Source organism: Electrophorus electricus, chromosome 1, assembly GCF_041902795.1.
Source record: "Electrophorus electricus isolate QZ-2024a chromosome 1, ASM4190279v1, whole genome shotgun sequence".
In the NCBI taxonomy this organism is placed as follows: Eukaryota; Metazoa; Chordata; class Actinopteri; order Gymnotiformes; family Gymnotidae; genus Electrophorus; species Electrophorus electricus.
In genome coordinates, this window is record NC_137497.1 from 45045914 (window position 1) to 45057005 (window position 11092).

Below are 11092 nucleotides of genomic sequence, written 5' to 3' on the forward strand. Positions count from 1 at the left end.
GTTTTTGTTTTTTTTAATAATATACCTTCGGAAAGAAGAAGACATCATAACGCAGATGATTACGCTATATACTACACAATAGTTTTGACCTCGAGCAACCGATGGAAGTCGGGGCAAGCGCAATGTCTAAACAAACCATGAAGCACTTTATTAAATAAAACTTCACAGAAGCCGTTCACAACTCTGGGTGGGAAAAACGTAGTCAGCGTAAATGTGAGCGCCACTACGCTGGAGTCTGGGAAAGCCTTCCTGGAGGTCTAATCCCCCCTATGTCATGACCGTTTCCCTTCCAGAGTATTAGCCGGGACTGAGCTGGCACGAGCTCCCAGGCGTTTATTTCCTGCCCTCGCGCTAGTGGAAGGAGGTAGGATGGGGTCACATGGAGCGCCGTGTCTCGCGCAGTCCGGCGCAGCAGGGCTCCGGCCGTGATGGAGCTGGCGGCAGTTTGCGTTAGATGGGTTATTTCACTCGGGTTGTTTAGTCATCTACACGGAGCTGTTCATCACGGTTTCAACGGCTCACCATCGACACTTTAAAGTTCTTTATTATTGTTGAAAAGTCTTCAGAGAAAGCATTTACAATACTTTAATAACACAAGCCAGCATGACGGAGGAGACCCGCGCGGAGCACAGAAGCGACGGCTGCAGGGATGTGGACACGCAGCTGCGGCTGAGAGCGTGCGTTCTCAGCGAGCTCCTGAAGACGGAGCGCGACTACGTGCGCGCGCTGGAGTTCCTCTCGGTAGGTGAACCACACATTACGCGCTTGCGTTACTGTGTCATAACTCCGTTATTTGTTGTGCATGTCACCTAAAACGAGCAGCGGCTCGCGATCTTCCTGGCTCCTGCCAGTATGGCATGTGCTTGGTTCCTAATTTCCAGTAATTTATTGACTATGGATAGCGGAGCTTCTCACCTTAACACTTTAAAGCTACACCTCACATGTCAGAAACAGAAGCAATGCTATTTAAAGTTTTTTTTTAAATATTTTTTATTACTTCAAAAGTATAGATTTTTGTATTTTTATTCTGTAGCCTATTTATCCATATAGTTGAAACAGCGTGTCCAGCCCGTGGGTTTAATTGAAGTAGGTAAAGCGGTTCAGTGGTTGCTCTTCCCCGTGACTGAATTCCTTAATTTAATTTAAATTGCCTTTTGCACAGATATTCATATTTTTATTTTGTATAGTATGCATATAGTATGTATATAGTATTTTATTATGTATAGTATGTTTTCTTGGCCTGCTAATAGAGTATGCTCAGACTTTTCTAACAGAGCACACATGCACCTGAGGCTGTAGCACCTGTCTCTAGCACAGAATAAACTGGGTGGTGGTGTTACAGAATGAGCAGAGAGTCAGAGGCAGGAAGTATTCATTTCCATGTCGTGGATGAGGAAATCCAACTGTGTGAAACCCATGAGCCTGTGCAAAGCTGACAGTGTGTGTATCGCCTGTGCCGTCCATCTGCTAATGGTCAGACATGGGCAGCATTACTGAGCCAACTTCTTGACTGCCAGTCATATGGTGGCCATGTTCTGAAGATTATGTAATGCGCAGTGTATATACCGACCTTCATGCAGTCGGTATTATATGTAACACATTCTTGCAGTATCATGTGTTATGCAGTTTAAAAACATGCGTTTTAATACAGTCACATGGTCTCCTTGTGTCCAGGTTCATAAAGTGTGTGTGTTGTGAGTGTTACAGCTTTGTGTTAGAACAAAAGACGACTGTGGCCTTTACTCTGTTCTTTACCCCCTCCCCAAGAGATGACTGTGGCCTTTACTCTGTTTGGAAAATAGCCTCTTTTTCCCACAAATCTGCCTCGGCACTGTGGGCACCTTTCATTGCAGCTGTGTGGTGCTGTGTTATGTGTCATTAAGAGGGACCCCACCACACAATATATGTGCACATTCCTCAGTTGGAGCCTGAGGCACAGATGGAACTGATGGAGGTGCTGGGCTTTGTTTTCGTTTGGGTGACATACAATAGCTGCTTTTGTAAGGAACTCATCGTCTGTGTCCATCTAGCGTTTTATCACCAGCATTTGGAGAGAGCCTGGCTGTGTTTTAAGGAACAGGCCTCCTGAGTAATGAAGTATTTATATATTAACACACCACGCTGAGCAATGGTTGCATTTTATTTAGAACACTAGATTGGTTTTTTAATTGCAAAACAGTGTTTTTCCAGAGTATCTTTAAAAAACACTGTGTTTGAGTTTGTTGTGTGAATAGAATGTACTTTAGGTCCAAGTTTCGATACAGTCCAGCGTCTTCAAACACTGGGCACGGAGATGAGCATTTGAGTTAGCAGCTCCGACCAGCACTTCACGGAGCCTTTTGGTGGGCTTTCAGAACCACCTGCGATCTCCTCACTTCTACTGGTGAATAAAGTCGTGTGATGTGGAGAGAGAAGCAGGAACATCCTGTCAGCCCGAGTCTCTTGGAAACCTCAGTCAAGGTTCTGAGTGAAGATGGACTTGCCTGATGGTCTAAGTGAACCTGTGAAGGTAGACCTCTCTGGAGATCTGAGAGACCCTGTGAAGATTTACCTGCCTGGTGGTCTGAGTGACCCTGTGAAGGTAGAACTGTCCGGAGGTCTGAGTGACCCTGTGAAGGTAGACCTGCCTGGTGGTCTGAGTGACCTTGTGAAGTTAGACCTCTCTGGTGGTCTGAGTGACCCTGTGAAGGTAGACCTCTCTGGAGGTCTGAGTGACCCTGTGAAGGTAGACTTGCCTGGTGGTCTGAGTGACCCTGTGAAGGTAGACCTGCCTGGTGGTCTGAGTGACCCTGTGAAGGTAGACCTGCCTGGAGGTCTGAGTGACCCTGTGAAGGTAGACCTGCCTGGAGGCCTGAGTGACCCTGTGAAGGTAGACCTGCCTGGAGGCCTGAGTGACCATGTGAAGGTAGACCTGTCTGTAGGGCTGTTTTGTTGCCTGGAGGTCCTGGAGAACACGGGAAGTTTGTGCACATGTGTTTTGGGTGGAGGGTTCATGCCAGAAAGGGTCTGGGGGGTTCTGCTTGGAGATTTTGCCTGAGGGGCCCTGACGCAAGACTCCAGATCTGGTGCACCGTCTTGTGAAGCATATTTTCTGAAGGAGGAATTCCTGAAAGGTTAAGAAAGGCATGGAATAATGACAAGCATGTTTGACATGAACACAGACTTCCTTAGAGCTAAGGAATAATGCCCGGTTTTGCTGCTTAACTGGAAGAACTGGTGTTCAATAGCAGGAAATTTTATCCAAGCCTATGAACAGAAGCTTCAAGAATAAAGTCAAACACAATCTCTCTCTCTGATGAACCAAGAGCAATGTGTCCCTGTGGGCCAGAGACAGAGGAAGTGTTCTCCAGGGCAGCCTGGGATATCACTAGCATGCCTTATGTAACTCGTCACAGATCTTCATAGTGGGCGCTTTCTGAGGGTGATGTTTACCGTAGATGAGCTAGAGCATGGATGCCAAGAACATCTGAACATGTCTTTGGACATGAAGAAAATAACAGCAAAAGTCACTAAAGAGATCAAACAGGGACACCGTGGAGACAGTTTGGTGATCCCTGGAAATTGTTGTTTTTTTTTTCTCTAAAGATTTTTACGCTGAGGAACCATAACACTGTGTCCCTTGGTCCAGTGCATTTATCATCTAATTGTCCACTGGATTTCATGATGAATGCAGTCGGGAGAACGTGGAGGGTATCCTTTCATGTTCTGATTCCAGCAGAAAATGGAAGTGCAATATGCTCCCCTGAGCTGGAGGTCTGTCTGAACTTGTCCCTCCATAGCAGTCTTAGCAGTGGTGTGTGGGCTAGAAGGATTAACCCCCAGTGTCACGTTTTTAAACTTTGATAATGAATCTAGTAACACGTGAATTGTGACGACAATATTTTATGTCTGGTTTCTCCTTTAACCCTAAGCCCGAAGCCGTAACCCTTTATATGCCAACTCAGAGGCACTTATGTGACAAACTAAATGTGTAAATGAAACAATGAAATATAATGAACAGTTATCACAGTCTTCACACTCATCACAGTCTTCCTCAGTTTGTTTCATTGTCAGTGAATGCAATGCCTCAATATTTAACCCTGTATCATGAATAACAGGTATTATTAATACCTGTCTGTTGTCCTTGTGACAGGTGGCACAGAGGAAGCGGAGGCAGGGTTGCAGGGAGGTATAAAATGTAATTCCTTGCACGAAGGCAGTGCAGCGACATTTAAAGATTGTCAGGTCTGTAGTCCGCTAACGTGCAGCGTTGTTCTCATGTACCTGTCCTCGTGGGTTTAAATAGGCGAGTGAACAGAGGGAACAGGTGAGTACAATCAATACTCCGGTGATTGATAGCGAGGCTGGTAAGTGGCGTGATCTCTAGCGTGAGTGGGCGTTTCTCTCCTGCTGGATGGCCAGTCTACCGTGACAGTCCTTCTAGGAGTGCAATGCAAAACCTGCAGCAGTTACAAGAATGACACTCATGTGAAGGCAACCCCATTTGAGAACTATACTATATCTGAACTCTATATATATATATATATATATATATATATATATATATATATATAAAATCTATCTATCTATCTATCTATCTATCTATCTATCTATCTATCTATCTATCTATCTATCTATCTATCTATCTATCTATCTATCTATCTATCTATCTATCTATCTATCTATCTATCTATCTATCTATCTATCTATCTATCTATCCACTCCTTAATGGGCACACTTCTCCTGTATTACGTATCAAGGTTTGGTCAGTGCATATGGGGTATACAGCCTCAGGACAAACAGCCAGTGACCCCTGATTCGCCCCTCCTCCTGGGGGTCACGGCAGCACATCCGTGACCCTTTCCCCTGCCTAATGTAAAGCCATCCCTTCTCTTGCCCTGGAAATGTCAGATTTGATCAATGGCCTTTTCATGCACTGTTGTCAGCTGTGATGCACACAGGCATGGTGCAGTGGATGGAGCAGGAAGGGGGGGGCGGGGCCTGAGATGTGCCCTGTTCTGAATGAAGGATCACAAGGATGGAGGAGTCCATGTTCAGTCACTTCTGTGGCAGTGATGTCTGACTGCTGTAATTGGACGGGGGACCTTTACCCTCTCTGGTCTCTCTCTCTGGTAATATGTCTTTGGTCTCTCTGGTGTTGTCTTTGGTCCCTCTCTCTGTAGGTATGTCTCTGGTCCCTCTCTCTGCTGGTATGTTTTTCCACTTGCTATGTGGCAGATCATTAAGATTCTAATCTTGCTAATATGTTTGCGTTCCTTTTTCCACTCTGAAGCCTAAATAAGGTTTTCTCAGCCTAAAATGTTAATCCACACTTGCCAGCCTCTGTCTAGTTCACCGTCTTTCTCTAGAAAGAGCTTAATGATCTCCCCGTGGCTTAGCGGAAACACAGAGCTTTTTCTCAACTTGCACACTGTTGAGAAGTTAAGCAGAAGTTTTACTTCTCTTTTGACTTTAGGATTCTTGTCACTGAGCCACCAGTCTGTCCCCAGAGCCACAGAGGGAACTTCCTCGTGGACAGGCAGGTGTTGTGTCTTACCAAAGTCTGAACTCACTTTTCATAATTCAGATGTTATTAGTTCCTGCCCCAGGAGGGCTTTACAGGGGGCTGAATAAAATACAGTTGCTTTGTATTCCAGTTTGCTTTGCTTTGTTCTCACCTCATTGATATGAGATTTGGTTTCTAGCTTGCCTTGTTTCTAGAACATAACAGCACTGACAGAGTTGAACAGATTTGTGCCATCCAGGATATGTACTAAAACAGAAATATATGGTACAGAAGGTTCAACAATGAAATATCTTTATTACAGGTAAAGCAGCACAGAGTAGCCCCGATACTTCTACTATCAGTACTCCCGGTACAATGGACACCCTGCAGTGTCTGGGTTTATACTCCCAGTACTCCCAGTACTCTGAACAGTGGTGGTGTGTCGTGTTTGTAGAAGGGTTTTCCGAGGACTCTGGCTGCGGTGTTCCGCTCGCCTTTGTCTCGCCTGGAGCAGGATTTCCTTCCTTCCTGGACCTCCCCTGCTTTACATTGTGCTCAGAGCTTCCTGTGCCGACTTTGGCACCGGAGTTGTGTGAGCTATCCCACAAGGCACCGCTCTGTTCCACGGGCTGCCTGTCTGAGATGTGCAGAGCACTGGATGAATAAGAATGCACGCTTATCTAGGGTGTGGAGTCCATCTTTACACGTGTTACTGAGGTGAGGGAAATCCACCTGTATCCGAGCTGTGAAATCCATCTCTCTCTATAAGTGTTGCATTATCAACATTCATGTTTATTGTTAGAAATGTATTAGTAGTTTTGGTGATAGTTGGCAAGCATTATGACAAGTCTTTGTTTAGCCAGAGGCTTATTAGGGGACGTGAAAAGGGTGCTTTTGATTTCTCTTGTGCCAGCTGCTGTTCCAAAAGAGTGCATGTGTGACAAGTACCCACATAGAGAGGGGCATCGGGGGCACTTGTGGGGCTCCCATGCCATGTGAAATGGGCACTGACACAAGAACCCAGTGTTGAGCTTGGAATGCAGCACCCCGGACTGCTTGAGGGTATTCCTTGTCCTCCAAGTAGTCTGCCACCTGAAAGCACTGAAACCAGCTCTCTTAGGACACAACATTCCAGCTCTCTTAGGACACAACATTCCAGCTCTCTTAGGACACAACATTCCAACTCTCATAGGACACTGTAATGACTGGCCACCCTCCTCGCATCCCTGTTTTATGATTTCCCTGTAGACTTTGTTTTCCTTTACTTTCTTGTGCCGTTCCTTGGTTTTGTTTTCTCCACCCCTCGTCTGTTCCTAAGTTCCAGTCCGTGTCTTGGTTATCCCTCTTATGTTCACCTGCATCTGATTAATCCTTGATTGTTCTGGTTATTTTAGCTCTGGGTTTTGTCTTCTAGTTTGTCGGTTATTTTGGTAAGTTCCTTCTGTCAGGTTTATATTGTGCTCGTACTGTCATTGCCGTCCATCCATGTATTATATGACCTCCGTGTTGCCCCTTTGCCTGTTTATTTTGCTCTTTGTGTTTGTATTTCCTTCGTTTAATAAACCGCCTCCTGCATTTGCGTTCTGCCTCTCGCCTCATTCCTGCTGGAATCGTGACAGAAACAACATTCCAGCTCACATTGGACACAACATTCCTGCTCACATTGGAGACAACATTCCAGCTCACACTGGACACAACATTCCAGCTTACATTGGACACAATATTCCAGCTCTCTTTTAGAACAACATTCCTGCTCTCTTAGGACAAAACATTCCAGCTCTCTTAGGACACAATATTCCAGGTCTCTTATGACACAATATTCCAGCTCTCTTAGGGCACAGCATTCCAGCTCTCTTAGGACCCGGCATTCCAGCTAGCAGTCATAGGTTAAATTGGCCACATTTGTGACATTCTTGTAATATATATATATAGTACATTATAGGAAGGAAAAGTTTCAAATAATTGTTAATGATGTTGCAGTGACAACAGTAGTAATGCAGTGTCTTGTGTTTCTGCTGATGACTTTAAGAGTTTGGACACAGCTGAGTAGGAACGGCACACAGTGGCTGACGTGGGAACGTCGGCATTCCTGGTCCGGGGCTTCGGGCTGTAGGAGGGAGACTCACAAGCTCTCTTGTGTTTGGATTGCAGCAGAGGAATCTCGAGTTTGTTGACCTTTGGAAAGCTCATGGTTTTGTCTCCCCCGTAAAGCAGAAATAACCATGGAAGCGGGCTGTTTAGACATCATTCACTTCACAGAATCATTATTAGCGTAAGACTTTAAACAGCTGTCTGGGAAGACAAAACCAGTACCTGCTGGGATTGGTTAACACATTTAGTAAGCAGGTTGAGTCTTGGCAAGCTCCCAGGATAAGAGATCACCTGCACAGAACCGTGGAGGTGCGTTGGAGCCGCCCTGCAGGGGGGCGGAGGCTTCACAGGGTGGTGTGTGCTGTGGTCCATGCCTTGTGAGCAGGGGCGTAGCTGGCATGTTGGAAGGGTCAGTGTGAGCTCCCATTCATCACCTCACACAAAGATGGCACTGATCTCAGAGCTAGGCCTCTTCATTCACATTCAGGCCAGTCTCTGAGGTTTTCCCAAAAAAGCCACAAAGCTGTTGGGGATCTTTTTCCACTCGTAGGGAGTCCAGTGCACTGTAGAGAGGGGGGATTGCGGGATGGTGGGCGGGACGGGATCAGGGCTTTAAAAGAGCCCACAGTGTTGTGAGAGTCGGATTGATAAATCCTGCCTCAGGATGGGAATCTCCGATACCAGGGCAGCGTGTGACACCGAGACATTCAGTGGGCTTAACAAAGTTTAGTAATTGACTTCATTTTGCACTGCACTGCATTCCATTATACTGCACATCTGCTGCCATTACATGGGTAAAGCGATGCGTCACAAAGCGTAATAAACTCTCTGTTCATGCCACTTTCATCTCCAGAGGCCTCGGACTCTGAAGCGTGCGGGTCACGTGAGGGACAGGATGAGACGGGATTGAAATGCAGGCCGTCCCACAGCCCAGACCACATCCTTTGATCAAACACTCTGCAAAGGAGAATTTGTGTGCCCATGTAGCGTAGAGCTTTCTCAGGGATGTCTGTTAGCACAGAAGGGATTTCCCGTAGTCTTCATCACAGTGGAATTGTATTCTTGTGGCTGCGTCACCAGCCTGCCGGGCTTGTAGGTTAATGAACACGATTATGTGTGCCAACACACACTGTCCAGGTTGGTCTCCATCTTTAATAAGAGGACAGGGTGCACACCCATGCTGTACAGACCCTTTATTGTGTGTCTTGTCAGATGTGATTGCGAGCTTTGTTCACGGCATCTGCTTCCTGTGGCCCCCAGCAGTGCACTGGTCTGGTGTGGGACACCCCCTGCGTCTGTCATTAGCGGCCATATAAGGCAGCCTTTTCTCATCTGTTTCTGTATGTCCTTCATTTAAAATAGTCTCTTCTGTCTGATTTAACCCCCCCCTCTCTCTCTCTCCCTCTCTCCCTCCCTCTCTAAGTGAAGACTCTTCTCCTCAGGGAGAACACAACCCATTTCCTCTCTGGAGTGGGTGTGTGGGACAGTAAGATCTCGAGTGCGTGTGTGGAACAGTAAGATCTCTAGTGCGTGTGTGAGGACAGTAAGCTCTCGAGTGCGTGTGTGGAACAGTAAGATCTCGAGTACGTGTGTGGAACAGTAAGGTCTCGAGTGCGTGTGTGGAACAGTAAGCTCTCGAGTGGGTGTGTGGAACAGTAAGATCTCGAGTGCGTGTGTGGGACAGTAAGCTCTCGAGTGGGTGTGTGGAACAGTAAGATCTCGAGTGCGTGTGTGGAACAGTAAGGTCTCGAAGGCGTGTGTGGGACAGTAAGATCTCGAGTGCGTGTGTGAGGACAGTAAGATCTCGAGTGGGTATGTGGAACAGTAAGGTCTCGAGTGGGTATGTGGAACAGTAAGGTCTCGAGTGGGTGTGTGGGACAGTAAGATCCCGAGTGGGTGTGTGGGACAGTAAGATCCCGAGTGGGTGTGTGGGACAGTAAGATCTCGAGTGGGTGTGTGGGACAGTAAGATCTCGAGTGGGTGTGTGGGGCAGTAAGATCTCGAGTGCGTGTGTGGGACAGTAAGATCTCGAGTGCGTGTGTGAGGACAGTAAGATCTCGAGTGGGTATGTGGAACAGTAAGATCTCGAGTGCGTGTGTGGGACAGTAAGATCTCGAAGGCGTGTGTGGGACAGTAAGATCTCAAGTGCGTGTCTGAGGACAGTAAGATCTCGAGTGCGTGTGGGGAACAGTAAGATCTCGAAGGCATGTGTGGGACAGTAAGATCTCGAATGCGTGTCTGAGGACAGTAAGATCTCGAGTGGGTATGTGTGACTTCATGCCGGCTTTGATTGTTATAACCATGTTGTATGAAACACAAAAGAGCGCAGCTTGAGGAATGTTCATCTGATTTACAGACACACACACACACATAGACACATGCACAATGTTTTTCCGACCTTGGCTGAACTCCCAGCAACCTTGGGAACATTCAGCACTCTGAATGATCACCTGCCACCAACCTCTTAGAAAAAAGCCACAAACATTTTGCTTTCATCCTGTTTTGTCTGAGAGTGACAGAAGAACTTTGTCGAGAAACGTTGTTGAGCACTGACTTGCAGGAACACTATACATACACATATACACACACACACTATACACGCACATATAAACACACTATACATGCACATACACACATATACACGCACTGTACACACACAATACACACACATAGACACACACTATACACACACACATACACACACTATACAAACACACATAGACACTATACACACACACATACACACACTATACAAACACACATAGACACTCACTATACACACACATATACACACACTATACACACACACTATACACACACATATACACATACATATACACATACTATACACACACACATACACATTTTCCTTTTGGGATTTGTAATCTGCCAGGTTGCTACTGTTGGGCCCCTGAACAAGACCCTTAGCCCTCAAGCTGTCATCAGTCATAATTGTAAGTCAGTTTGGATAAACGCGTCAGCTAAATGCTGTAAATGTTTCCACCCCAGAGGGCCCGTGAGGATGTATCCCACACAGAGGGCCCGTGAGGATGTATCCCACACAGAGGGCCCGTGAGGATGTACCCCACACAGAGGGCCCGTGAGGATGTATCCCACACAGAGGGCCCATGAGGATGTACCCCACACAGAGGGGTGGGCCAGTTGTCGTCATTTTCTCAGAGACTGTGAAAGTTTGCTATTAGACATTGGAGCAAAGCCCAGACTAATTACAACATCACAGAGAGAGGGGGGGGAGTGGGTGAATCGTCTGATAACAGAGAGTGGGTGAATAGTCTGATAACAGAGAGTGGGTGAATCGTCTGATAACAGAGAGAGTGGGTGAATCGTCTGATAACAGAGTGGGTGAATCATCTGATAACAGAGTGGGTGAATAGTCTGATAACAGAGAGAGTGGGTGAATAGTCTGATAACAGAGAGAGGGAGTGTTTCAGGTGATTTATATATAATCTCTCCAGAAGAACCTCCTCTATAACACATGCATGTGCACTCCTAAAT

At 46.4% G+C, this 11092-nt stretch overlaps 1 protein-coding gene across 5 annotated transcripts in view; it reads left to right on the plus strand.

Annotated features, from left to right (window-relative positions):
- The first annotated feature begins 207 nt into the window (after window positions 1–207).
- The window catches only part of prex2 (phosphatidylinositol-3,4,5-trisphosphate-dependent Rac exchange factor 2), a 103108-nt gene continuing 92223 nt past the window's right edge, over window positions 208–11092 (plus strand). For 2 of the 5 annotated variants that reach the window (XM_081721942.1, XM_081721944.1), the window contains exon 1: window positions 277–741. In XM_081721942.1, coding sequence (XP_081578068.1) covers window positions 604–741 — 138 coding nt within the window. In that variant the 5' untranslated portion in view covers window positions 277–603. Of the gene's footprint in view, window positions 742–11092 lie in introns of all 5 variants that reach the window. The other 3 variants (XR_004776018.2, XM_035526093.2, XM_081721947.1) reach the window with 2 other exon arrangements.